This window comes from Zootoca vivipara, chromosome Z (genome assembly GCF_963506605.1).
Source record: "Zootoca vivipara chromosome Z, rZooViv1.1, whole genome shotgun sequence".
NCBI classification, from domain to species: Eukaryota; Metazoa; Chordata; class Lepidosauria; order Squamata; family Lacertidae; genus Zootoca; species Zootoca vivipara.
The window spans coordinates 12,602,558-12,627,619 of NC_083294.1; the positions used below are offsets into that span (position 1 = coordinate 12,602,558).

The window sequence follows — 25,062 nt, forward strand, 5'->3', positions numbered from 1 at the left end:
TATTTTCTTTAAATATATACTGTTATGAAAATGCAGGTTATTACAATAATCCTGCCAATGTTTTTATCTGTTTACAATTCATCTGTAAAAAGAACCATTTTCATTCTTTTATAAAGAGTTTGTTATTTGTTACCTTGATTTCTTGTTTTTCTGCTAAGTTTTGCCATTTCTGCATATTCCATAAATTTTTGTATCCATTCTTCCTTTGCTGGGACGACTTTTTTTCCATTTGGGGGCATGTAACATTCTTGCTGCTGTAGTAGCATACATGAATAAGTATCTTTCTATACAGTTTAGATAGTTCTGTCCCTATAATTCCCAAAAGAAAAGCTTCTGTTTTTTTGTTTTGTTTTTTAACAAAGCTTATTTTAAACATCCTTTTCATTTCATTATATATCATTTCCCAGTAAGCTTTAACCTTACTACAAGACCACCACATATGATAAAAAAGAACCTTCTTTCTTTTTACACTTCCAACACGTATTTGATTTAGATTTATACAATTTTGCGAGTTTACTCGGTGTTAGATACCGTCGATCCCCACCCTCTATCCTGGTACTGTCTTCATTTTTGTTTGTTTTTTAATCAATCTACCCAATGTGTTATTGGACATACAAGCTTTATATTTATATGTGCAGTTTCTTTTTGTTTTGTTAAAATCTTTATGGATGCTGTACATTTGGTTGGAAAGTGTGCTAATTCTTGTGGTTTTTCTTTATTAACACCCAATCTACCTTCCCCCCTTTTCCTTTTGAACAACTCCCTGCTCATTTATCTGAGTCCCAAACAACTTAGGACTCCCAATACCTAAAATACTGTGTCCTTCCCTACCCACCTTGGCAGAGGTGAGCCCTCTTGGTACTTCTGCCTCCCTCAGAAGTGGCCTGGGAGGTGGCTGGAGGTGGCCTGGGAGAGGACCTTCTCTGAAGCTGCCCCTAGGCTGTGGAACTCCCTCCCCACAGAGGCACCTTCCCCATATAGTCTCATCTTTCGATGGGTGTATATTTTTAGGCTGCATCTTGTTTCCGTGATTGCAAGTTGTCTTTAAACTGTTTTAAATGTTGCGTTTTTAATTGTTGCAACCTATGCTGGGACCTTAGTGTGAAGGGCAGGTGGTTTTATTTGGTAATGATAGGAATAATGATAAAAGAGTAAAATAGCTCTGCCTCTCTCCAGTTATTCCTAGACATGGCTTACAGAGTCTTGGGAAAGTTGCTGCTGCCCGGCGCATGCCACCTCCTGCCAATTTGCCAAGTTTGAAGTCTGAGAACAAAGGAAACGACCCTAATATCATCATCGTACCCAAGGACGGCACAGGATGGGCAAACAAGCAGGACCCGCCAGACCAAAAGAGGTAGGAGGAGAAGGAGCACCACCCTCAACCCTTGGTCCTTTGCTTGCGGGAGGCAGTGCCTTCTGCATCCAACTTGAGTTCTGCTCCGAGTATTTTTATTATTATTTTGTTGTTGTTTAGTCGTTTAGTCGTGTCCGACTCTTCGTGACCCCATGGACCATAGCACGCCAGGCACTCCTGTCTTCCACTGCCTCCTGCAGTTTGGTCAAACTCATGTTCGTAGCTTCGAGAACACTGTCCAACCATCTCATCCTCTGTCGTCCCCTTCTCCTTGTGCCCGCAATCTTTCCCAACATCAGGGTCTTTTCCAGGGAGTCTTCTCTTCTCATGAGGTGGCCGAAGTATTGGAGCCTCAGCTTCAGGATCTGTCCTTCCAGTGAGCACTCAGGGCTGATTTCCTTCAGAATGGATAGGTTTGATCTTCTTGCAGTCCATGGGACTCTCAAGAGTCTCCTCCAGCACCATAATTCAAAAGCATCAATTCTTCGGCGTCAGCCTTCTTTATGGTCCAGCTCTTTATAATTTTATTGATTTAATTTTTACACCATCCTTCATTCGAGAATTACAAGGTGGTTTACAGTATAAAAACACAAAAATGCATAAAGTAATAACAAAGCAACAAACACTTCCACCCCCCACCCCCCACCTATTTAAAAGCCCATGATTATGTAATCAGCTAAAGGCTTGGGAGGAGAGGAAACTGTCTGGCACCTAAACATATGTAACAAAGACTCCATAGGGAGAGGATCTCACAAATGGGGAGCCACTGCAAAAAGACCTGTTCTTGTGTTGCCACTCTCCAGACCTCTCATGGAGGGGGCACCTGATCACAGGACCCAGGTCGGTTCATATGGGGAGAAGTGGTCCTTGAGTTATTGTGGTCTTGAGCTTTTTAAGGCTTTACAGCTCAAAACCAGCACTTTAGATTGGCTCAGAAACTAATTGGCTGTGAAGACGGGCCAGGATTGGTGTTATATGCTCAAAACATCTTGCCCCAGTGAACAGCCTCCCTGCTGAATTCTGCACCAGCTGAAGTTTCTGAACCGTCTTTAGAGGCAACCCTACATATAACTTGTTGCAGTAATCTAACCTAGAGGTCACCAGAGCATAGGGAACAGACGTTAAAGTACACCTGCTGAAATAAATAGAGCTAAGTTGTGTCCATTAATGGATCTGCTCTGAGTATAACCAGCATTGAGTTGTATCCAATGTTACGCCCGATTCACACCATACATTTAAAGCACAACAATACCACTTTAGAAAGTCGTGACTTCCCTACCAGAGGATTTTTGGAACGGAGCAGATTAACCATCAATCCCTAATTTCAAGGAACCCATGGAATATGGGCTCCATTGGCTTCGTTTCAAGCAAACCATAGCTAATGCTGAGTCCATTGCTTACCAGCAGTGTGGTCAGCTGCTGTTAATCAAAAACATAAGCGGTATTTTTCAAAACCCTCTTTTTTGCTGCTGCACTAGAAGAGGATGGGTGTGAGGCATGCAAGCCCAAGACTGGCCTAGACTTTTTCCTTTCTCACTGGACAGTGGCTCCAGCTTTTGGGGCTGGGGAAGGGAGATTGTTGTGATGCTCTGGCTGCTGTGTGGTGCAGGTATCCAAGTAGCTCCCAGACTTTGAGCTGGGAATGGAGGACCACCACAGAACTGCCAGGTCAGTTCCAACTCTGCTGAAACTTCCAAGCTGTGGAAAAGGCTGGAGTTTCATCAGGCATGCTAAACTGCTGCAGCGCAGATCGGATCAGAATAATGTTTATTTGCATCAGCCACTAACCACTAGCCATAACAATAAAATAAAATAAGATGTACTGAAGATAGAGGTAAAAACATAGCTATACAAAATACATTTTGGAGGTTTACATCAATAATCAAATAATAGACTGCAGCGCACAAATTTATTTTATTCGTAGAAAATATTTATATACTGCCGCATCATAAAAATACATCACAGCGATTTACAGCAATATAAAACAGTACAGTAAAACCAATTTAAAAAGTAAAAACAAAAAATCTTTTTAAGAAAAAACATACTTCCAATAGATCATCGTGACGGATATACTCTTAATTGCCTGTATAGGCCTGACAGAATACAAATGTTTTCAGCAGGCATTTAAAAGTTGGCACAGCAGGTGCCAGCTGAATCTCAGTTGGCAGCCTGTTGCACAGGACTAGGGCAATGGCACTAAAAGCTCAATTTCTCATGGTCATCAAATGAGTCTCACCACCTCGGAATGCACACGAAAGCTCATACCAAAATAAAAACTTAGTTGGTCTTTAAGGTGCTACTGAAGGAATTTTTTTATTTCATCTCAGAATGGCCAGAGATGCTCTTGCAGGCTAACGTGGTGATTGATCTGGGATATAAAGGTTCAGGCGGTCTCTGTGGGTATCCTGGACCAAGTTGTTCAGAGCTTGGTTGCAGTGTAGAGGGCTTAGGCTGCAGTTGTGGCTTAATGGCAGATGTCTTTTGAGCTGTTCTTGATTTTGGGGCTTGGCCCACGTTGCACGTGCAGTGTTTTAACTCTCCCCTGTTCTTGCCTTCCCCCAGTTCCAGTGCCACGGCCGCACAGCCGCAGGAGTTGCTGCCGCAGCAGGATTTGCAGAAATCTGTCTCCAGTTTACAGAAGCTGACGCAGTCAATCAGTCAGGAGGTGAGAGAATCATACTGGTTTGTTTTTTAAAAAAATATCTTTATTTCAATTCTTTAAAATATAACAAATATAACAAATACAAATCAGATAACGGAAAAGGAAAAGGAAATATATAAATCTCCAAAGTTATATTCAAAATAGAACATAACATACAAAAGGCATATACAAAAATATACACAATCATAACAGAAACCAACATTAAATAAAAGAAAAAGAAAAAAAGAATATTTTTAAAAAGTACTTCCGATTGTGTATATATCACTTCCGCCACCATTTTCTCTTAACTCTATTTTCTTCATCTCTTCACTCAAACCACCTACCACAGGTATATCAATTTTTCAAATACATCACCCTATGCGTAGCTTAATTTAAGCACATCACCAGTTCTGTTTTAATACCTTCTTTATTTAGGTAGTCCTCTACGCATTTCCACTCGCTTTGAATTTTTTTGTTGAGGAACATTTCTTATGGCTGCTGTCATTTTAGTTAGATTCATAAATTCTACTAATTTCACATGCCGATCTTGTACTGTTGGGATTTTTTCCCCATTCCATTTTTGTGCAATAAGCATACGAGCTGCCGCACCTGCATATAATAGAATATCCCTTCTATCTTTAGGTATGCTATCAGGAATCATGCTTAATAAAAATATTTCTGGGTTTTTTCCCAAATGTAATTTTCAACATCTTTTTCAATTTCTCATATATTTTACTCCAGAGCTCCTGAATTTTTTTACATTGCCACCAGCAGTGGAAATAATTACCTACTTTATCATGACATTTCCAGCATTTATTAGATCCTGTTTTATAAATTTTCCCTATTTTTTCCTGGTGTTAAATGCCATCTGTAGACAGATTTCATTAAAAGAAAAGGAGAAAAAAAGAGAGAAGAAAATCATACTGGTTTTTCATGCCTCATGCACATTCCATCTTTGATTGAAAAGTGCTGCTTTTCTTGTCTGTTCAACTCTCTTGGACATGGGTTGCCAGTCTGCCCATTCATATTAAGTCCCAAAGCTGTCAGGTCCTGATCCAGCTGGACTCTTCTTAATTCTCTTTTTGTCTTCTTCCACAGAGTACAAATTCAGTGCCAGGTGGACCAAAGTCATGGGCACAGCTGAATGGAAAGCCAGCCGGACCAGAAGGTGGTAAGTATAGGCAACTCCCTGTTTGCACAGAGGTCGTGTTCTGGGTCATTGCACATGTTGGCAGGGCGCACATAAGCCCATCCCCTTCTGGGGCCGAAAAAGGTACACTTGTCAGTGGTCACACGTGCTTCAAAAGCACGTGAAACGGAAGTTGCCGTAACATATAGGCCGTTGTGCGTATTTTGTTCTTCTGGTTTTGTCTCCCAAGCAAAGAAGGAGGGATAGTTTTTGGAGCATGGAGCCCCAGCCTCTCTGCCTGATCACCATGTATGACCCTCTGTCTCCCCCCTCATCAGGTTCAAGGGCCTCAAGCCGACAGTTATCCTTCTCTCCCGAGGAGTTTCCAACACTGAAAGCAGCTGGCAAGCAGGACAAGGCTGGCAAAGAAAAGGGCGTCTTAGATCCGTCGTATGGGCCCGGACCAAGCCTCCGCCCCCAGAGTACGTAAACAGTAGAAGCCAGAGTCCTCCTCTCACTGTAGCAGACTCATTTCCTGGCCTCAGATGTGCACACAGATGTTCAAATAGTGCAGATAATGCCCCACCTGCACTATTTATTAAGCTGTATCCTACCACTTTAAACAACCATGGCTTTCTCCCCCAAGGATTCTGGGAGCTGTAGTTTAAGTTTTGAGAGCTGTTAGGAGGCCCTTTCATAACAAATCTGCAGTCCTTGAAGTTCCCTGGGAAGAGGGATTGATTACTAAGCCTCCCTGGTATTTTTTAGCTTTGTGTGGGAATAGGGGTCTCCTGACAACGTACAGCAATCCTAACAATCCACACTTCCCAAGATGCTTTGGGGGAAGCCACGACTGTTTAAAGTGCTATGATGCTCCTTTAAATGTATAGCGCGGCTACGGTCTAAATTGCTCCTGAGGGTGGTACTTAGCACTTGCAAGATTAAATGGAATATTGACAGTAAATTGATTTAAATGCTGGAAATGCACATTTTTCTCCATACATGATGGGAATGCCCATTCATAACTAATCATTGGAGGCAGGTAGTATAGGCTGTAACTCTAATGTAATAGGAACCACTCTTGAGACTCAGCCCAGTATTGATTCTGTTTTAATGTAATCGGGGATGAAATGGTTACAAACCTGAAATCACAAGAATACGTCTTGGTGGTAGCTGCCAACCCAGTGTGGACCAAGAAACAGAAGTGTCAGCAAGCTCCAAAGAGGAGAAGAATTTGTTCATAAGATATATGGAATCGGACAGAAATCAAAGAAGAGAAGGAAGGTTTCAGATTGTTGATTTTGCAGAGAGGTGGAAATGTTTTGTTGAGTACTGGAACACAAGATATGGAAAATAAAAAAATTCCTTCAGTAGCACCTTAAAGACCAACTAAGTTTATATTTTGGTATGAGCTTTCGTGTGCATGCACACTTCTTCAGATATCTGAAGAAGTGTGCATGCACACGAAAGCTCATACCAAAATATAAACTTAGTTGGTCTTTAAGGTGCTACTGAAGGAATTTTTTTATTTTGCTTCGACTCAGACCAACACGGCTACCTACCTGTAACAAGATATGGAAATGTAAGATGGAAAAGACAACATTAGGAGCATGGAACTGGTGGGTGGCCTTTGTGGGACAACTGGTTTGCTTTGGTGTTTTCTACCTGTCCTCATCTCTTACAAGGGTACTGTGGACACTTGGCACCTCCAGCTCCCCCTTCTCCACTTGGAGACAAGGGTGAAAGGTGGAACCTGTTGGCCATAGTGATGTTTGTGATTTACTGTATTGTGTACAGTTGTGAGGAAATGGACAGCAAATACTCCAGGGAGTCTCTGAATTACAGGAAGTTTATGAATAGGGCCGGGGTGTGGGGAGGGGGAAGACCCAGGACTGTTGGACTAATGCAGTGGATTATGGTACAGAAAAAAATGTTTCTGGTAGAGCTCTGCCCCACCTTGCCCTGCTGACCAGCTTCCTTTTATAGGAACCTTTGAAAAACTCAGCTGTGGGTTCAGACAGTGGTGCATTTTGCTACCGGTAGTTCTGAAGCAGGGTTCTAGTTTATTTGCCATTTTCAAAATGTGGAATTCCCAAGAGGTGACATTTCCCATTACTGTAATATAGCAGCCAACATTCTGGATTCAATATATCTTATCTCCACCGTACTCCCTGCAAGATTCAAGGCTTTCATATACAGTATGTTCAAATGAGGCAGAGGTGGCGACCCCACCTGTTACAGTTCCCATCAGCCCTCAGTGGCCAGGGATGATGAGAATTGTAGTCCAATAATATATGGAGCTCCATTGGCTCCCCATCTCTGATATAAGGGTCCATGGCTGCTGTTTTCCAGTATATAGCAGCATTTCCCAAACTGATTCCCTCAAGATGTTTTAGACTATATGTCCGCATCAACCCTGACTCCTGGCCATGTTGGCTGGGTCTTGGCAGTCTAAAATGTCTAGAGGGCACCAGGCTGGCAAACACTGCCTTAATATTTCCAATGGTACCTGTGGATTGAGTTAAGAGCATGGGAGTTGATGAGTACCGGTAGTAACAATGCAGCCATTTCATTTTCAAAAACAAACAAACAGTTCTTTATATTTCCTAGTAGGAGCAGTAGCCAGACAAAAACATTCCTCTTTAACATTCACATCTAATGCCCTTTTAAAATGTGTTAGGAAGGGGGGTGGGTTATCAGGTTCTCTTTGTTTTTATTTTGATTATGTATTTTGTGTTTTTATATTGTGATTTTATCCTGTGAACTGCCCTGAGACCTGAGTGTATAGGGCATTACAGTGGTACCTCGGGTTACAAACGCTTCAGGTTACAAACTCCGCTAACCCAGACATAGTACCTGAGGTTAAGAACTTTGCTTCAGGATGAGAACAGAAATCATGCTCCGGCGACGCGGCAGCAGCGGGAGGCCCCATTAGCTAAATTGGTGCTTCAGGTTAAGAACAGTTTCAGGTTAAGAACGGAGCTCCGGAACAAATTAAGTTCTTAACCAGAGGTACCACTGTATACAAAATTTAATAATAATAATATTAATATTAATAATAGTAGTAGTAAAATGTTCATCTTAGAAGTGCGTTTCCCCTTCCACACAGATGTCACGAGTTGGAGGGAGGGCGGCGGCAGAAATATAACCCCTGCTGCATCTTTGACCGCCTCCCTGGCTGAGCTGGGCTGCAAGACCTCCAGCGCAGGAGACGGAGCCCCCTCCTCAGCAAACTCCAGTGACCTTAAGGAGCCCTCTCTCCGCTCAACACAGCCAATCCGCAAGGGGGCTTCGCAGTTCACGCCCAATGCCTACCAACCCCCAACTTACCATGACATGCTACCAGCTTTTGTGAGTCTTCTCCTTCTTTCTGCCTCTTTTGACACTTGTGTTTTGAAATTTTGAGTTTTGAACTCTTTGAGCTCTTGTTCATTTCTTTCCAGATGTGCTCAAACCAGCCATCCGAGACTCCTGGGCCGGTGGACCGCGGTTCCTTCCCCCTCCCACAGTTTCGCCTGGAGCCCCGTGTCCCTTTCAGACAATATCAGACCAACGACCAAGATGGGTAAGGCTGTTGTTAGTTAGACAGATTCATGTCAGTTGCTACCAGCTAAGATGGCTGTGTTCTGTTTCCAAGACCAGTAGTGCTGGAGACCACAGGAGATGGAGAATGTTCTTTTGCTTGAGTCCTGCTTGCCTATTTCCCACAGGAATATGGCTGGCCACTGTGGGAAGAGGATGCTGGACTGGATGGGCCATGGCCCTGATCCAAAAAGGCTTTTCTTAAGTTCTTTAAAGGCAAGGAGAAATATCAGAACAACTGGCTCATCTGTCACAGCAGCTCAGCCTTTGCAGCGCTGGTCGCGCCTGGTGACAGTTATAGTCCAAGATAGCTGTGTTGGTCAAGACTGATGGGAGTATTAGTCAAAAAATGACTGGGCTAGTCAGGGCTGAGGGGTGTTGTAGTCCAAGATAGCCATGCTGGCCAGGACTGATAGGTATTGGAGTATTCCGGGTTGGCCAAGAAAAGAGACACTACATACTTCGCGCTGGTGTGTGTGTGTGTGATTGAATGACAGCCATGGCAATGGGAAAGGGGTTTAACCCTGCTGCTCACATCCCATTTGTGTATTTTGTTTCGTTTGTACATCACTCTGCGATCCCATGTAATGAAGGGGGGGGGGGTATAATGATGATTGGTGATGATGTCAGTGATACCTTCCAAGGCTAAATAGCACAGGGGTGGGTGCTATTTACGTATCGGAAATGCCATAGGCTGAAGCGTTCCTATGACTGGGAGATACCACTGGTGAATTGCTCGTGTCTTGGCTTGTTTGGCCTTGAGACCTGTCCAGGAAGTAGCAGGTGCAGCTGACTGCTGAGTTGCACAAGCACAGCGTGGCTGCCTTGTTTGCTGCACCAGCCCTCGCCGCTTACTTTAGGCGGCTCGCCCTGTCCCTTTGTCGGCTGTGCACGCTTCCTTAGCAGGCACACAATGTCTTTCTGCCTTGCCCTCCACAGAAAAGAAAACCGGCTTGCGGTCTTGCGCTCTGCCCGGCCGCAAGGGGAGCGGGTTCCCCGGCCCACTATCATCAACGCAGAGAACCTGAAGGGGCTAGATGAACTTGATAATGACGCAGACGACGGATGGGCAGGTAAAAGGCCCACTTGCATGAGTTTGGGCTCTGTGGCCAGGCTGGGTGGCTCACATGGGTCCCTTCTCCCTCTGTCCACTCGTGATTATAGTAAATAATAATAATAATAATAAACCCAAAGCATTGCATTGATGGAAGGTGGTAACATCTTTCTCTAGTGCCAAATGGGTAGGGTAGTTCACTATTTTTGTTTGTTTATTTAAAAGCATCTCTAAACAGCTTAATATTTCAACATTCCCTAAGCAGTGCACACTATGTGCAGGGGGAGGGAATCCAGGGGCCATGCTGATTAGCATTAACCGCCTTATAAATTGCCAGCTCAAGGCAATTTACGCATAAGGTAATTAAAGAAGTTACAAATATAGAAATGAAAAATACATTTAAAACAAGGCTAAAACCCCTAAACAGCGAACATTTGTAGTAAAGACCCTTGTATCCAGCTGGGAAAGAATGTCGGTACAAAAATGCCTTCATCTCTTTCTGCGAAGTGGAGATGGTGGGCGCCTGTTGTATATTGAGAGGAATGCTGCTATTCTACAGAACATGGGCACCACACTAAAAGCCCTGCTCCTCTGAGTTACTGCAGAGCTGGTTTCTGAGATCTTTGGCCTTTTGTGTCCTGTTGGTTTTGAGTGACAGGCCCAGCCAGACGTAGGATGTGCATATAACTTCAGGGAAGTGAGCTAACCACCCTCCATCTCTTTTGTTGCTGTTGCAGGGATCCATGACGAAGTGGATTACTCTGAGAAACTGAAGTTCAGCGAAGATGAAGAGGAGGAGGAGACTCATAAGGACGGAAGGCCAAAATGGTAAGAGCAGTGGGTGGGACAGGGAATCGGCAGCTTAGCGGGCCTCCTTCAAGCAACACAGAGAGAGGTTGCTGTGCCCATGAATGTGGATGAGAGAAGCAGTAGGTAGTGAGGCCACCTTTGCAGATAGAGCAGGAGGAGGGAATATTTTTCAGCCGGAGGGCCATGCTCTCCTTTGTCTATCTAGTCTGACATCCTTTTCTCACAGTTGTTAACCAGATGCCTGTGAGGAAAACTGCAAGCAGGACCTGAACACAAGAGCTCTCTTCCCTTCTGTGGTTTCCCAACTGATTTTCAAAAGCATTAGTGCCTCTGACCATGGAGACAAAGCAGAGCCATCACAGCTGTTGATAGCCTTCTCATCCATGAATTTCTCCAATCCTGTTTTAGAGCCATCCTAATTGGTGGCCAGTACTGCCTCCTGCAGGAGCAAGTTCTATACAGTGGTACCTCTGGTTAAGAACTTAATTAGTTCTGGAGGTCCGTTCTTAACCTGAAACTGTTCTTAACCTGAAGCACCAATTTAGCTAATGGGGCCTCCTGCTGCTGCCGCGTCACCGGAGCATGATTTCTCTTCTCATCCTGAAGCAAAGTTCTTAACCCGAGGTACTATTTCTGGGTTAGTGGAGTCTGTAACCTGAAGCGTCTGTAACCTGAGGTACCACTGTAGTTCAACTGAAGTCCAGTTGGTGCTGTTTTAACATCCAATGTGCCTTAATTGGCAGGAACACCTGGGATCCCAGAAGGCAGCGGCAGCTCTCCATGAGCTCGGCAGACAGCACAGAGGCCAGGCACCCCCCAGAAGAAGCAAAGAACTGGGGCGACTTGGCTGGCCTGCCTCGGCCAATCCGTAAAGGACCAGATAACTTGCCTCCCTCAGGGAAAGTGAATGGCTGGGCTCCCCTTTCAGACTATCAGGTATGGTGGGCTTGCTCAGTAAGGTGGCTTGCTATTAACTGCTATGTTAGTGTGCCTTGTTAGTGACTGCTATGAAGGAGATGGGAAAGGGCTGTACTGTGAGGTGTGCATTTCCAGGCTGCTTGAGTGTTTCCCCATATTAAAAGGAACCAGAATACATTCCTGCATTCATTCATTCATTTTTGACCTAACATTTTTATTGACACTATTGCAATGTTATGTTTTTGTTCTTTTTTCCCCCCTTGTCCTTTTTTTGCATTTTTGCTACACAAATTAAATGTAGAAAGTAGAAATGCAAAAATGATTAAATAGGAGCAAAAAAAAGAATATCCATTATATATAAATCAATTACACAACTACTTATCTATTGCTCATTTCACTGCACATTCAGATGTGAACATGTATGGACATGCTATCACATACATACATGGGCTGCTATCACTTCTTTATGCTCTATGCCACGGTATTATGCTTGTATGTTACACTAGGGGCTGGGCCCCTGCTTGCTCTGCTCACCAACCCCCTTGCCACTCCCTCCACATTAACCCCCTAGAGCTTCCCCTTTCTGCTCCATGTAACTACTGAACCCACTTTTCACCTTCCCAGACCTATTTTTGAAGCCACTTTTCTGCTTTGCAATCCTACTTTGCACCCCTGTTTTCACCTTCACCCCACGTCTGTGCCTCCTCCCACTCCCTTTTTTGCAACTCTCCCCACACACAAACTACCTTCATTGTGACCTACGTCTTCCTCCTCCCACACTTTGCAACTACTGAGCACGTTTTTTTGTCTTCCGCCTCATTATGAAGCCATCTGCCTTCTGTTCCACAGCCCCTTTTGCCTTTCTGCATTCCCTCCCTCCCTCCCTCCCTGCCATGCTATGCAACTTGCCTTCTCTTTTGCTGCCCCACCTCCCCCTTTCATGCAAATTCAGGCACTACAGATTCTCCAGTGGGACTTGTGGGACGCAGCCTTTCATTTTTATGTATATAGGAAGGTACAAAAACGTGGTGTGTAGATATCTGAACAAATAAACATAAGGGATGGGAGCACATTTCTCAGCTTTGCAGATTTCTCCTGCTTGGTGCGGAGATGTTGGTACATATTTTTCCTCTCCTTGGTGCGAGTGCCTTTGAACTGCGGTTCACCACTGTAAGGACCTTCTTACTCTTCACCTGCCCCCCGCCTCCTGTGCTAGAAACCTTTACTGGGAGGCCTCCGGCAGCAGTCTTCTGAGGACAAGGAGGAGAAGCTCCCCCTAAGGCAGAAGTTTGTCCACTCTGAGATGTCTGAGGCCGTCGAGCGGGCCCGGAGGCGGCGTGAGGAGGAGGAGCGGCGAGCGCGGGAGGAGCGCCTGGCTGCTTGCGCTGCCAAGTTGAAGGAGCTGGATCAGAAGTGCAAGCTGGCACAGAAAGCTGGAGATGGCCACAAGCACGTGGAGAACGAAGAGCCCAGGCCCGCCATCTTGGAGGTGGCCAGCCCGCCGGAGAACAGCCATGCTGCCCGGAGAGGTAGGGCTGCACTGGCTGGATTCATGGGAGGCCATAGGAGCTTTAATACACTGAAGCAGACCATTTGTAACAGCTCTCCAGGGTTTGAGAAAGAGAATGTTCCCCACCCCTACCTAGAGATACCGGGAATTGAACCAAGGGCCCTGTGTGTGCAAAACAGATGCCCTGCTTTTAGGGGTGAGGGGAGGGCATCTGGGTCAACGGAGAGGTGCTTCGCCTGGAGCATCTTTATTAAGAAGACTTTTTTCTCTCTCTCCTACTCAGCAAACCCTGAGTTCCATACCCAGGAAACTTCTTCCCCTCCTGCTTACCTGGAGGAGGAAACTCTGGCCACGTCGGCAGCACACCGGAGCAGCAGTGAGGAGGAGCTGCGAGAAGCCATGTCCCCCGCACAGGAATTCAGCAAGTACCCAAAACTGCTTCCCCCACGGTTCCAACGGCAGCAGCAACAGCATGTAAGAACCTCCACTGCGCCAAATACGCCGTTCATCTTGGAGGGGTGTGTGTATGCGGCATGGGGGAGAACGCGCTCTCATATTATGTTGGCCACAGCAGCACTGTATATTCTAAGCTTTATGGCTCTCATATTATGTTGGCCACAGCAGCACTGTATATTCTAAGCTTTATGGTACCTCTTCATCAGTCATGGCCTCCCCCAAAAACTCCTGTGGCTGGCTAAGGGGTGTTGACAGTTGTTAGGAGATCACCTCCCTGTTCCTCTCCCAGAGTTGCCTGGGATAGAGGGCTTGACCACTATGGAAATCATATCCCTTTGAGGGGAGCAGGGATATCCTAACAACTCTCACAACCCTTAAGAGTCATGGCTTCACCCAGAGAATCCTGGGAACTGTAGTTTAATGGTGCTGAGAGTTTTTAGGAGCATCCCTATTCCCCTTACAGAACTACCACCCCCAGAGTTCCCTGGGAAGAGAGACTGATTGTTAAACCGCTCTGGGAATTAATTCTAACAACAAACTGCAGGGAAGTTTGTTGAGGGAAGCCGTGAACGTTCAAAGTGCTTGGGAGTATGGGTGGATTGTTAAACTACTCTGGCACCTTCTGCGTGCAAAGCCCTGGCCGTTGCTTAAAAACAGAGTAAGATTTCAGTCCTCATAGTGCCAGACCATTGGTCCATCCAGGTCAGTATTGTCAACACTGACTGGCAGTGCCTCTCCAGAATTTCAGGCATGGAGACTTTCTGCCAACTGGAGATGCCATTGGGGGGTGAACCTGATTTAACCCAGAGTCTTAGAATTATGGGATTAGGGAGTCTTAACAACGTGGTTTCTATTCAGGGGCTACGCAGACACCTGCACTCCATGCCCATTTAGTTTTTTTCCTCCCTCTTAAGGACCAGCTGTACAAAATGCAGAGCTGGCCGCAGTCCCAGGTCTATCCTCCCTCCTCCCACCCTCAGCGGACCTTCTATCCACCACATCCACAGATGCTGGGCTTCGACCCCCGTTGGATGATGATGCCTTCCTACATGGACCCTCGCATGGTCCAGGGGCACCCCCCGGTGGATTTCTACCCCTCAGCCCTTCATCCCTCAGGTAATGTTTTCTTAAAAGGAAGAAAAGACCAGTGCTTAGTTAAATTGCATCAAATCACAGTTTGTGCTAACCAGGAGTTAGAACGAAACCATGGTTTAGCTTTCATACAGGCAAACCATGTTTTAGAGCTGATTGCCTGCTTTCATTTTCCTCTTGCTCTCAGTACACCCCATTTTCTATAGCTCTTTGTAAGCCATGGTGATGATCTGATAATCCATGTGAGCAAAGGCTGGTCCACTGATGTCATTGTAAGGGTCAGGTGAATGACAGGTAGGCAGCCCCACCCACTTGCCAAACCCACTTGCACGATAATTTGGGGGGGGGGTAGAATAAGGTTTAAGCCTTCCAGACGAATCCAGTTCGCCACTAAAGCCTTAGAGGTAAGGATCGTTGAGAAACGTTTAATGTTTTGTAAAACACAGGGTCCAATAGAACAGAACCCAGGACGTTTCTAGATCTCTAATGTATGTTCCACGAAGTATATGGAAACAAATAGAAACATTTCCAGATATCACCCCAAAGACACATCTAGTCGGGCATCCTGTTCTCACAGTGGCCAACCAGAGGCCTCAAAGGGAAGCCCACGAGCAGGAACTGGGGCGCAACTTGTAATTCCCAGCAGTTCCCAGTATTCAGGGGCACACTGCTTCTGACACTGGATGTAGCAGGTAGCCATCAATAGCCTTATCTTTCAGATATCTGTCTAATCTCTTAAAGCCATCCAGACTAGTGGCTGTCACTGCTCTAATAGTTTTTGGTTTGGTTTGCTCATTTGTTTTCCAATTTGCAGTTAATTATTCAAAGGTTGCTAGCCTGCATGCCTTCCCCAGGGATAGAGGTAGAGGACACCTCGGGACTGGGGATTACATCAGGGGTGAGATGAGCACAGGATGCTACCTTAGACTGAGTCAGACCATTCATGCACCAACAGTCACTCTCAGACATTTGGGGCCGGCGTCACGTATGTGCACCTGTCTCTTCAAGCCCTACAGACAGAAGCTGGGGGTTGATCCTGGGGCCTCCTGGGTGCCTCTATCTCGGAACCCAGTTTGGGCTCCCAAGCTTTCCATTGCCTCCTTTCCTTATCTCTCCTTCTGTCCCAAAACAGGGGCCATGAAGCCGGCGGTCCAGCAGGATTCCCTGACCAATAGCAGCTGCCTGTCGAAGGAGCAGAACAGCCAGACCTCCATGCAGCAGGAGAGGAAAGCTGTGTCCGGGGAGTCCGCTCCAGCAGTGTGGGGTCAGGAGAGCTACACTCCCTCTCAGAGCAAAGGCTGCCCCATTTCCCGCCCGAAACAGACCGAGGGCATGGCCAGCGAAGGACTGCACTCCAGGTGAGGGGGAAACCTGCCCAGGTGCTCTCATCATGAGGACACTCAGGCCCCTGGCTCAGTATTGTTTGAATTGACACTGCAGCTGTTCTTCCGGGTTGCAGACGAGATTCTCCCCTAGCCCTCCTTGGAGATGCCATTGAACCTGGGACCTTTTGCACGTAAAGGTCCGCCACCGAATTACAGCCCTTCCCCTAAAACCCAGGATACTCCCTTATCCCGAGTCAGATCCATCGGTCCACCTAACGCAGCACTGTCTGCACTGATTAGCAGCTGCTGTCCAGGTATTCAGGCCAGCCATGTTGGGGACTGAACCTGGGATTGTTTGTAAGTCATTGGCACGGTGGCACCTTGCTTGGATCAGGCAGCAACCTACTGGATATACACCCTATAGCGATGATATTCAAGACTTTTCAAACTGCCTGGGAAAAGGGAAGCATTTTTAACCAGCACTGAGAAATTATGAGAAGGAGTCTGTAGGGACGTTTATATTTTTGAATTCTGAATGATCCGGATTTCCCTAATAATAAACTTTTATTTTATTTTTTTTAAAAAAACAAGCTGTTTCGCTAAATTGCCTCTGGATTCAAGTCCTCCACTGCCTGCCTATGCCCACAGCCCTCCCTTGCGCTATGTGCTCTGCCAGTCACTGGGCACTCCACTTTTGAGAAGTGCCCAGTGCCTAGAGGGGAAGAAGAAAAGCAATCATTACAGCATATTAATGATAGAATTGTAGAGTTGGAAGGGGGACTCCAAGGGTCACCTGGCCCAACCCCCTGAAATCATAAGCGTTCCTTGCAGAGAGTGAGAGTGGCAGGTGATGGTCTTGGGAGCTTTCCAATATTAAATCTGGACCAGCTGCGGATGCAAGTCCACAGCACTTTGCTTTTGCTGAAACAGAACTCTAGCAAAAGCCAACCCAGTTCAGCATCCTGTTCTTACAGTGGCTAACCAGATGCTCCACTTGGAAGCCCGGAGGGCAGCAGCAACTGATACTCGGAGGCAGAGCATAGCCCTCATGGCTAGGAGCCATTGATTGCCTTCTCTTTTATGAGCTTGTCTGGTCCTCTTTTAAAACCATCCAAGTTGGTGGCTACCACTGTATCTTGGATGCAGAGAGAGAGATGAAGGAGGAATATGAATATTAGAAGGCTAAGAACCTAAGGAAAGCCCTGCTGCATCAGATGAAAGGCCCACCTAGTCCAACATCCTTCTCACAGCTGGCCAACCAGACGCTCTCATGGGAAGCCCACAAGCAGGACCTGAGCCCAGCCACGCTCTCCACTAGTGATTCCAAGGAAAATGGTGTATCCTCTTCAGCAGGGGAGGTGGTACATAGCCGTAGTGGCTAGTAGCCACTGATAGCCATATCCTCCATGAACCTGTCTAATTGTCTTTTAAAGCCATCGCAAGTTGTTGACTGATTTTTATTTTTTTGTGGGGGACGTTTTCCTATTTCAGGAACAACAGCTCCTACTCGTCGCAGAGCACCAGCATCAATCCTGCACGTGACCTGTTTGAGGAGTCCAGAGAAGATTACTTAAACATCTTTGACAAGAAGCCCCAGGCTAATTTTGACAGCTGCATCAGCTCCTCCCAAAGGCTGAGCCAAGACCGTCTCTTCCCACATCAAGAGTGTGCCCCTTCCATTAGCACTGCCGACCCTCACCATGCCAACCTGAGGAGCTCTTCCTTGGAAGCTGGCTTGGCCCACGGCGATAAGAAGCCAGAGTACAATGGCTGGGATACTGGCCACTATCAGAAGTCCTCGGACGGGGTGGTTTCTGCAAATGAAGAGGCCTGCCGAGATGAGCAGTCCTTTGAGGCATGGAAGAAAGACGGGCCTGCCAGCAAGCAGGCAACTGCCAAGCCAGGGTGGGCTTCTGAGAGCCGAAATGCCAGCAGCCAACAGCAGCAGCAGCAACAGCAACAGCAACACCAGGAGCAGACGGGGAGGGCTCGAAGATCTGGCCCGATCAAGAAGCCGGTCCTGAAGGCTCTCAAAGTTGAAGAGAAGGAGAAAGAGCTGGAAAAGGTGAAAGCAGATGGGGAAGAGGCCGCCCCTCCCCCACCAAAGGAGAAGGCCCCGGTTCACAAGGTGCAGGAGGAGGAGGAAGAGGAGGATGATCATGATTCTGCTGCCTTGCTCCATTCTGCCCGCTTCCACTTGCTGGACGAGAAGTACCCCTCTCGGACAGTGGTCCAAGAAGCTGAGAAACCATGTGAGGAGGAGAAGGAGGAGGAGGGGGAAGAGCAGGAAGAGGAGGAGGAGGAGGAAGAGGAAGAGGAGAAAAACGGGAAAGTCTGGGAGGCCAAGCCTCAGTTAAGGGAGTCCAGCGACTTGCCCCCCACCAAAAGAAACAACTGGATATTTATTGATGAGGAACAAGCCTTTGGCGGAAGGGGCCAGGGACGTGGTCGTGGCTTCCGGGAGTTCACCTTCCGAGGCCGTGGCAGTGCTGTGGGCTGTGGCAGTGGCAACATCAGTAGCCGGGGTGCCTACAGCAGCAACAGTACTGGCGTCTGCAGTGCTCAGAGAAGTAGCAGAGGGCGGCCCCTGAGGGAATTCAACCAGCCGGAAGAGTTCCCACGAGGGAAGCTCAGGCGCAGGATTGCCAGTGAGACCCACAGCGAAGGTTCAGAGTATGAGGAGCTGCCCAAGCGCCGCCGCCAGCGGGGCTCTGAAAACAGCATCGAGGGCTCCCTTGCAGAAAGGGAGGAGAGCGACCTCAAGAAGGGAGACTTCCGTGACTCCTGGCGGTCCAACAAGATCTATTCAGATGACCAAGGCACCCTGGATGCCAGAGCGAGGGCCCCACGAGCTTTCGGGCGCTCGCTACCCCCAAGACTTAGCAATTCCGGGTATGGGCGAAGAGGCTTTGCTTCCAAGGAGCCTTCCCAGTGGCAGGGCCGGAACGGGGGGAACACGTGGCAGGAGTACGGCCACGGCACACCTCTGGACACCTTTGGGGCCAGGCGCTTGTCTGAGAGGGACTATGGCCAAGACTCATATAAGCACCCAGACTCCTTCACCCGGCGGGCCATTGAGGAGGATCCATTAGACAAGAGGCACTACTTCCAGGAGGATTACGGGGGTGATCCCGAGAATGCTGAGAACCGTCCTTTCCGCCGCCGCCGCCCACCTCGTCAGGACAAGCCTCCCCGGTTCAGGCGCTTGAGGCAGGAGCGTGAGTCCATGGGGCAGTGGAACCCGGAGGACAGCGGAACCAACCTCCTAGCTTGCCAGTGGCCAGGGAGAGCCAAGCTGACCATGATGGATCGGGGTGGTGCCACTACCAGGAGGTCTCCCGAGCTGCCCTACCAGAACTCCTCTGACCATGCCAATGAGGAGTGGGAGACAGCCTCTGAGAGCAGCGACTTCAGCGAGAGGCGGGAGAGGCGTGGTGGCAGTGCCATCTCGGAGGGCGAGGCCCAGCTGGACGGCAATCTCTCCAGCAGCGGCATGGGGGAGAAGAGGGAGCTGGCCAAGAGAAGCTTCTCCAGCCAGAGACCTTTAGTGGATCGGCAGAGCCGGAAAGCCGATTCGACTGGGTTTGGGGAGAAAGCTGTGAGAGCTGGTGGGAATGGAGCAGCCTCCTGCTACGAAAGCCAGCAGATGAATGGGGCACAGATAAAAACAAAAAGGTAAGCCTCACAGCTTTAATGTCCTCCCACCTCCCAAAGTAATGGCTGTCGTTGTGCAATCAGATCTTCTGCTTAATAAACAATGATTTTGCTTTATTCATTTTGTAAAATTGATATGGTGGGCCTTCCACTTATGGGAGGGTTCAGTTCTGGGAGTCCCATGTGCAAAGCCACAATCGCGCCCCAGAACTGCCCCCTTCCCAACCCCCACAAGGCAGGACTGCTTACCAGGGACTGGGAAAGTTGCATGAGGGCTCTGGGAGCTCCTGTGACCTTAGACACCCTGGAAAATGACTTGCTGGGCTCTGGAAAGGAGGCACAAGGGCTCTGGGATGCTGCCAGAATCCTTGCACTGCCTTTCCAAAGTTTGAGAAGTGAGGAAAACACACTGGGTGGGGAATAAATAAATGGAGAGTGGGAACGGTGGGTTTCCCCCCACCCATTCAATTATTATTCCCCCACCTGCACAAAGCTGCTATTGTATAAGCTTACTGTACACCACCCAGTTGTAGAAAAAAAAACACTCAAAGTGGTTTATGAAAAAGATAAAACTACAAAATTATCAATAAGAGAATTAATAATAGTTTGAGGCTATCAAAATGTTAAAATAAAGTAACAATAGGCTCAAAACAGATTAAAGCTCACATCAGCTTTCTAAACATCTGGATAGGATTGTCTAAATAAAAATATTTTTAGCAGGTGCCCAAAAGAGTACAGTGAAGGCGCCTGCCTGCTATCTATAAGCAGGGAGTTCCAGTGTGTAGGTGCTGCCACAGTAGAATATTGGTTTCCCTACAAATGGGGAATGGGTATTACATGGTACCTATAACGGTGGCAGTGGTGGACTTATGTAGCATATGCAGGTAAGGATGTGCCCAGATTGCTGCACTGCACTTAAATTCAACTGCTTTGCTTGTTACATTGTGGGCAAAAGCCATGGCTCAGTGGTAGAGCACCTTCTTTGCATGTAGAAGATCCCAGGTTCAGTCTCCGGCATAATCTCCAGGTAGGACTGGGAATGCCCCCTGTCTCAAACCAAAGAGTCACTGCCAGTCATCTTTTGCAGCCCAAGAGCCACATTCCCTGTTGAGTAATCTTCCAAGGGCCACATGCCAGTGATGGGTGGAGCCTGAGGCACAAAACAGAGCAAGCAAGAAAAGTAGAATAGAATAGAATAATTTATTATTGGCCAAGTACATTTTCCAACATACTTGGAATTTGTTTTGCCTGCATTGCAATGTAAACATACACACACTGTTCCACTCACAATACAAATAAGCAAAGAAACCCACCCATAATTGACCTCCCCTTCAGCTACACATCTACAAATTTAACAATTAAATGGCACAAGGGAAAAAAATGTTCCTGTGCCTGGCCGATTTTGTATATGAAGACCTGTAGCGACTTCCAGATGGGAGTAAATCTAGCAGATGATGACCAGGATGTAAAGGATCTGCTGCAATTCTCTCTGCTCTCTTCTTAACTCTGGTAGCATAGATTGTGTCTATTGTAGGCAAGCTAGCACCAATTACCCTTTCTGCAATTCTTACAGCTCGTTGGAGCCTTTTCTTGTCCTTTACCTTTCTGTTTTCTGCACATACTTGTGCACACACTTATCTATCCTCCATCCAGACAAAGACACAGTCCAACCAGGCAAAAAAAATACTTAGGCTGTGAAGCAGGACCAGTGAGGTCTGGCATGAGGCAGTGTGGCTTGGCAAGTTCCAAAAGCCAGAAAGAGAGGCCTGGAGGGTCACATTCAGGCCCCCAGGCAAGAGGTTTTCCTATACTTGCATGAAATGATCTTCCCTGAAGCTGGTTCTCTTTTGCTGTCTCCTCTAGATCTCCCGAAGACAGTGGGGGGCATGACCCCAGCAGTCCTGAGATCAGCCATTCCGTTTACGGCTCCCATGCTAACCTGAACAGCACCGAAGGGCTGGGAAAGAATCCAGAGAGGGAGCCCAAGTCTGGAACTCAGCAGATGGGAGAGAAGGGAGAGGCCATTTCTCAGTTTGAGCTGAGCTACGGAAGTAAGTCCTGTTCAGTTAATCCAATAGAGGATGAGCTTCTGATAGGTAGTTTGGGGAATCGTCTGTCCGCTTTCTGTGCATTTGGACACATCTTTAGGTGATTGTTCCAAACCACCTGAAGGTGTCTATGGAGAGAAGATGCAGTGGTTTCTGATTTGTCAAAGATTCAGAGAAGTGCGTAATCTGATGGACAGCTCTGTTCCAGTCTGTCGTTCCAATCTGGATATAAATCCAGGACCAGTGGATTAGATCAGTTCACTTCAAGATGTGGACCAAATGAATTCCCTCTCCATGCCTAGAAATGGTTGGGTGAGTCATGGCACAGGGCCTTTTCAGTAGTGGTGCCCTTCCTCAGGAAGTTTGTTTGGCTTGCTGTCATGTAGCCCTTAAGTGAATGGTCAATATGTTGTTTTGCAAGGGTTTGGGATTGTTTTAACATTAACCCTGCTGCTGCAATTGGTTTGCTGCTGCTCTGGTTTCCCCCAGAAACGTGTGGTATTGTTGTGGTTTTTGTGGCAAATGTGTTTTCATCTTATATTATAAGCCATCTTGGCTCCTGCAGCTTAAAGGCAGAATGTGAAGCTTCTTCTAAAGAGAGACATCCTGGAATGGCTGTCCAGACCAGGATGAGTGGTGGGAGGAGTTCAAAGAATTGGTGTCCAATGATCCTGGGATGGGACCGAGTGGGCTGGGCTGGGCCACATCTGGACCCGGAGAGGTCTCTGGGGAGGATGCCATGGGCATCAAGGAAGGATATCAGAAAGAGGACCCACCCAGAAGCTTCCTGGTGCTTCTATCTTGCCCCCTTTGTCATGGCGGCCTTCCAGTCGCTCTTGCCAGCAAGTCTCTGGCTGCAGGGGAAGCGCCTGAAGATGCTTTGGGCTTCAAGCCAGCACTGCCTCCTGTCCGGACACAAAGACATGAGCACCAGCAAAAACAGCTGAGACCCAGCCCTCTTGGAGGAGTGTCCTTTTTCTTGCCCAGTCTAAAGATACTTTTTGCTTGCCACATTAGAGCAGGAGCCCTTGGGGGCAGGTGGATGTTGATTGTTAGAACAACAGCAGAGCTTGGTCTGCCATGCTTTACACTTGCTGCACTTTGAACCTTAAAGGTTTTGAGCATTGAAGGTTTTGGGTGAAACCGCAGCCCCAATGTCAAGTTCTTAGTCTAGTGAGAACCAGGGCAAAGTTGGAAATAAGCTGACGTTGTCTTCAAACTGTCTCTCAGATGGTATCATGGACGGACGGCTTTCGGGCCCCGCTGAAGAGACGGAAGTCGGACCGATTGGGAGTGAAGGCTTCATCGAGGTCCTGACAAAGAAGCAGCGGAGGTTGCTGGAGGAGGAGCGACGGAAAAAAGAGCAAGCAGCCCAGGTGAGCACCTGGGGGCAGGAGTGCCCCCTGAACCTAGGTATCCATTTTTAGCGCACACACACACCACATGTAAAGGCAGCTGTCTTAACAAACCAGGGTTTGGGTTTCATATCCTGGTGTTATACATTCTAAACCAGGGGGAACAACTTTTGCCTTCCAGGCGTTTTGCAGAACTACAGCTCCCATCAGCTCCAGCAAGTGTGGCCAGTGGCCAAGGGTGATGGGAAGTGCAGCTCAGCAACATCTGGAGGGCCAAAGGTTCCCTTCATCTGTTGTAAACCAAACTCTTTTGGGGGCCAGTAGGCACATTTGGAGTTGTGGGAGAGTGCCATGGGCACCAGGAACAAAGCGGCTGGAACAAAGTGTCTAATCCTGTCATACAATGAAATGAGGGCATATTAAAGGGGGGGGGGTTTCCCAGTGCATGAGAAGCTGCACTGGTGCAGACAGGAACTGAGGATGAAGAGCAAACAGCTCTGGTTGTACACTGTGGACATTTGAGGGAGGAGTTACTGAGACCTTTCTCAGGTGCCATAGGAGGTACTCACTCTGGATCCTTTGGGCACTTCATTGGCAACACCTTTTCTAAACCATCAGAAATGACAGGCAAGGACAACTTTGCCGCCGCCACCACCAATCTTGGAGCAAAAGCTGGACAAAGCTGATCCTGTTCTTTCCCAGGCAAATCCCCATCCCAACCTGGAGACTTTATAGCAGAAAAGGGGCAACCGTGTGTGGCCCTCCGGGGTGTTCCATGCAGCCTTTCCAAGGTCCTGCTGCCACTTTCACAGTGGGTGTTGTTGCCAAATCTGTGTCAGGCTCCTATCTTGCCTGAAGATTGTGCTGTAGATTTAACTTCTCTGATGCCCCTGCTTGCTGGTGTTCTACCAGATCTTGCCCAGCACTGTTTCTTGCTTCCTGCCCCATGGTGCTGCTGTTGCAGATTAGGGTCTCTGCACAACTGCCTCTCTTCACCACCCCCTTGAGTTGGAAGAAAGAGGTTCACACTTTGGCCAGACAAAAACCAATGTTTCCTTGAGATTCTGTCACTGGGTCAAACCCTTCCAGTGTTCCCCAGGAGTCCTGACATCCTCCTTGGGGTTCCCTCCTTTCTCCCACAGGCTCCAGCCAAGGGCCGCGTCCTACAGTCTCGTATCCCACCTCGCTTTGCCAAGAAACAGAGCAGCATGTGCCTTGAGCAAGGAGATGTTTCGGTTTCTGGAAACAGCCTGGGCACGGAGATCTGGGAGACTAACAGTCCAGGTGAGTCAGGTGTGTCTGGGCCAGGGTGGGGGCCACATTCTCTTCCTGGACATGCCAGTAGTGTGGGTGGAGCAATGAATGCAAATTTTGCTTTTGTACAGTAGGCCGGTTTGTACATATGCGCTCTCTCTCTCTCTCTCTCTCTCTCTCTCTCTCTCTCTCTCTCTCTCTCTCTCTCTCTCACACACACACACACACACACACACACACACACACACACCTCCCTTTGTCCTCCATCCTGGCAAGCAAGAGGCATTGCCAGAGTTCAAGGACACGGTCCAGGCTGGGAGAAACACACAAGGAAGTAGGACTGCTCAGGCATGTGGCCTGGGAAGAGTCCCAAGGGCCAGATAGAGAAGACTGCATTTGGCCTCAGACCTGAGATTCACCATCCCGGTCTGGAGACACTTGTGAGTTACTCCATTTCCAGCAAACCCAGTGTTGGAAAGTGTAGACAAGACTACCCTCTCTAGGTTGGCTGGAAATGCATCAGATCCCCAGGCAGCCTCAGAAATGGAGCAGGGTAGGGAGAGAGAAACTGGGATGGTAGAAAGAGATGGAAAGGGGTGGGCCGCCTCATCATGTTCAGCTGTGAGCCTGCCAAACACTAGTATACCCAGCACCTGGCAGATTACTGCTAAGGGAATGCAGTCAACCCTTCATCTATGAACTAAACTCAAAAGAAAATTCCTCAAAACATAAGGTGGAGGTAGGGCCATAGCTAAGTGGTAGAGCATCTGCTTTTGCATGCAGAAGGTCCCAGGTTCTGTCCCCCATGGCATCTCCAGGCAGGGATGAAAGAAAGCCCTGCTTGAAATCCTGGAGAGACGCTCCTAGTCACTGTAGGCAG

At 47.6% G+C, this 25,062-nt stretch overlaps 1 protein-coding gene across 17 annotated transcripts in view; it reads left to right on the plus strand.

The window, feature by feature from the left end:
- Positions 1-25,062, plus strand: part of PRRC2B (proline rich coiled-coil 2B) — a 69,489-nt gene that overhangs the window by 18,154 nt on the left and 26,273 nt on the right. For all 17 annotated transcript variants that reach the window (XM_035112630.2, XM_035112632.2, XM_035112635.2 and 14 more), the window contains exons 3-19: positions 1,177-1,354; positions 3,917-4,019; positions 5,094-5,166; positions 5,463-5,606; positions 8,234-8,475; positions 8,568-8,689; positions 9,646-9,779; positions 10,498-10,588; positions 11,314-11,506; positions 12,705-13,017; positions 13,282-13,472; positions 14,369-14,570; positions 15,679-15,904; positions 17,363-19,546; positions 21,389-21,576; positions 22,804-22,949; positions 24,071-24,212. In XM_035112630.2, the coding sequence (XP_034968521.1) occupies positions 1,177-1,354; positions 3,917-4,019; positions 5,094-5,166; positions 5,463-5,606; positions 8,234-8,475; positions 8,568-8,689; positions 9,646-9,779; positions 10,498-10,588; positions 11,314-11,506; positions 12,705-13,017; positions 13,282-13,472; positions 14,369-14,570; positions 15,679-15,904; positions 17,363-19,546; positions 21,389-21,576; positions 22,804-22,949; positions 24,071-24,212 (4,872 nt within the window). The remainder of the gene's footprint in view (positions 1-1,176; positions 1,355-3,916; positions 4,020-5,093; positions 5,167-5,462; positions 5,607-8,233; positions 8,476-8,567; positions 8,690-9,645; positions 9,780-10,497; positions 10,589-11,313; positions 11,507-12,704; positions 13,018-13,281; positions 13,473-14,368; positions 14,571-15,678; positions 15,905-17,362; positions 19,547-21,388; positions 21,577-22,803; positions 22,950-24,070; positions 24,213-25,062) is intronic.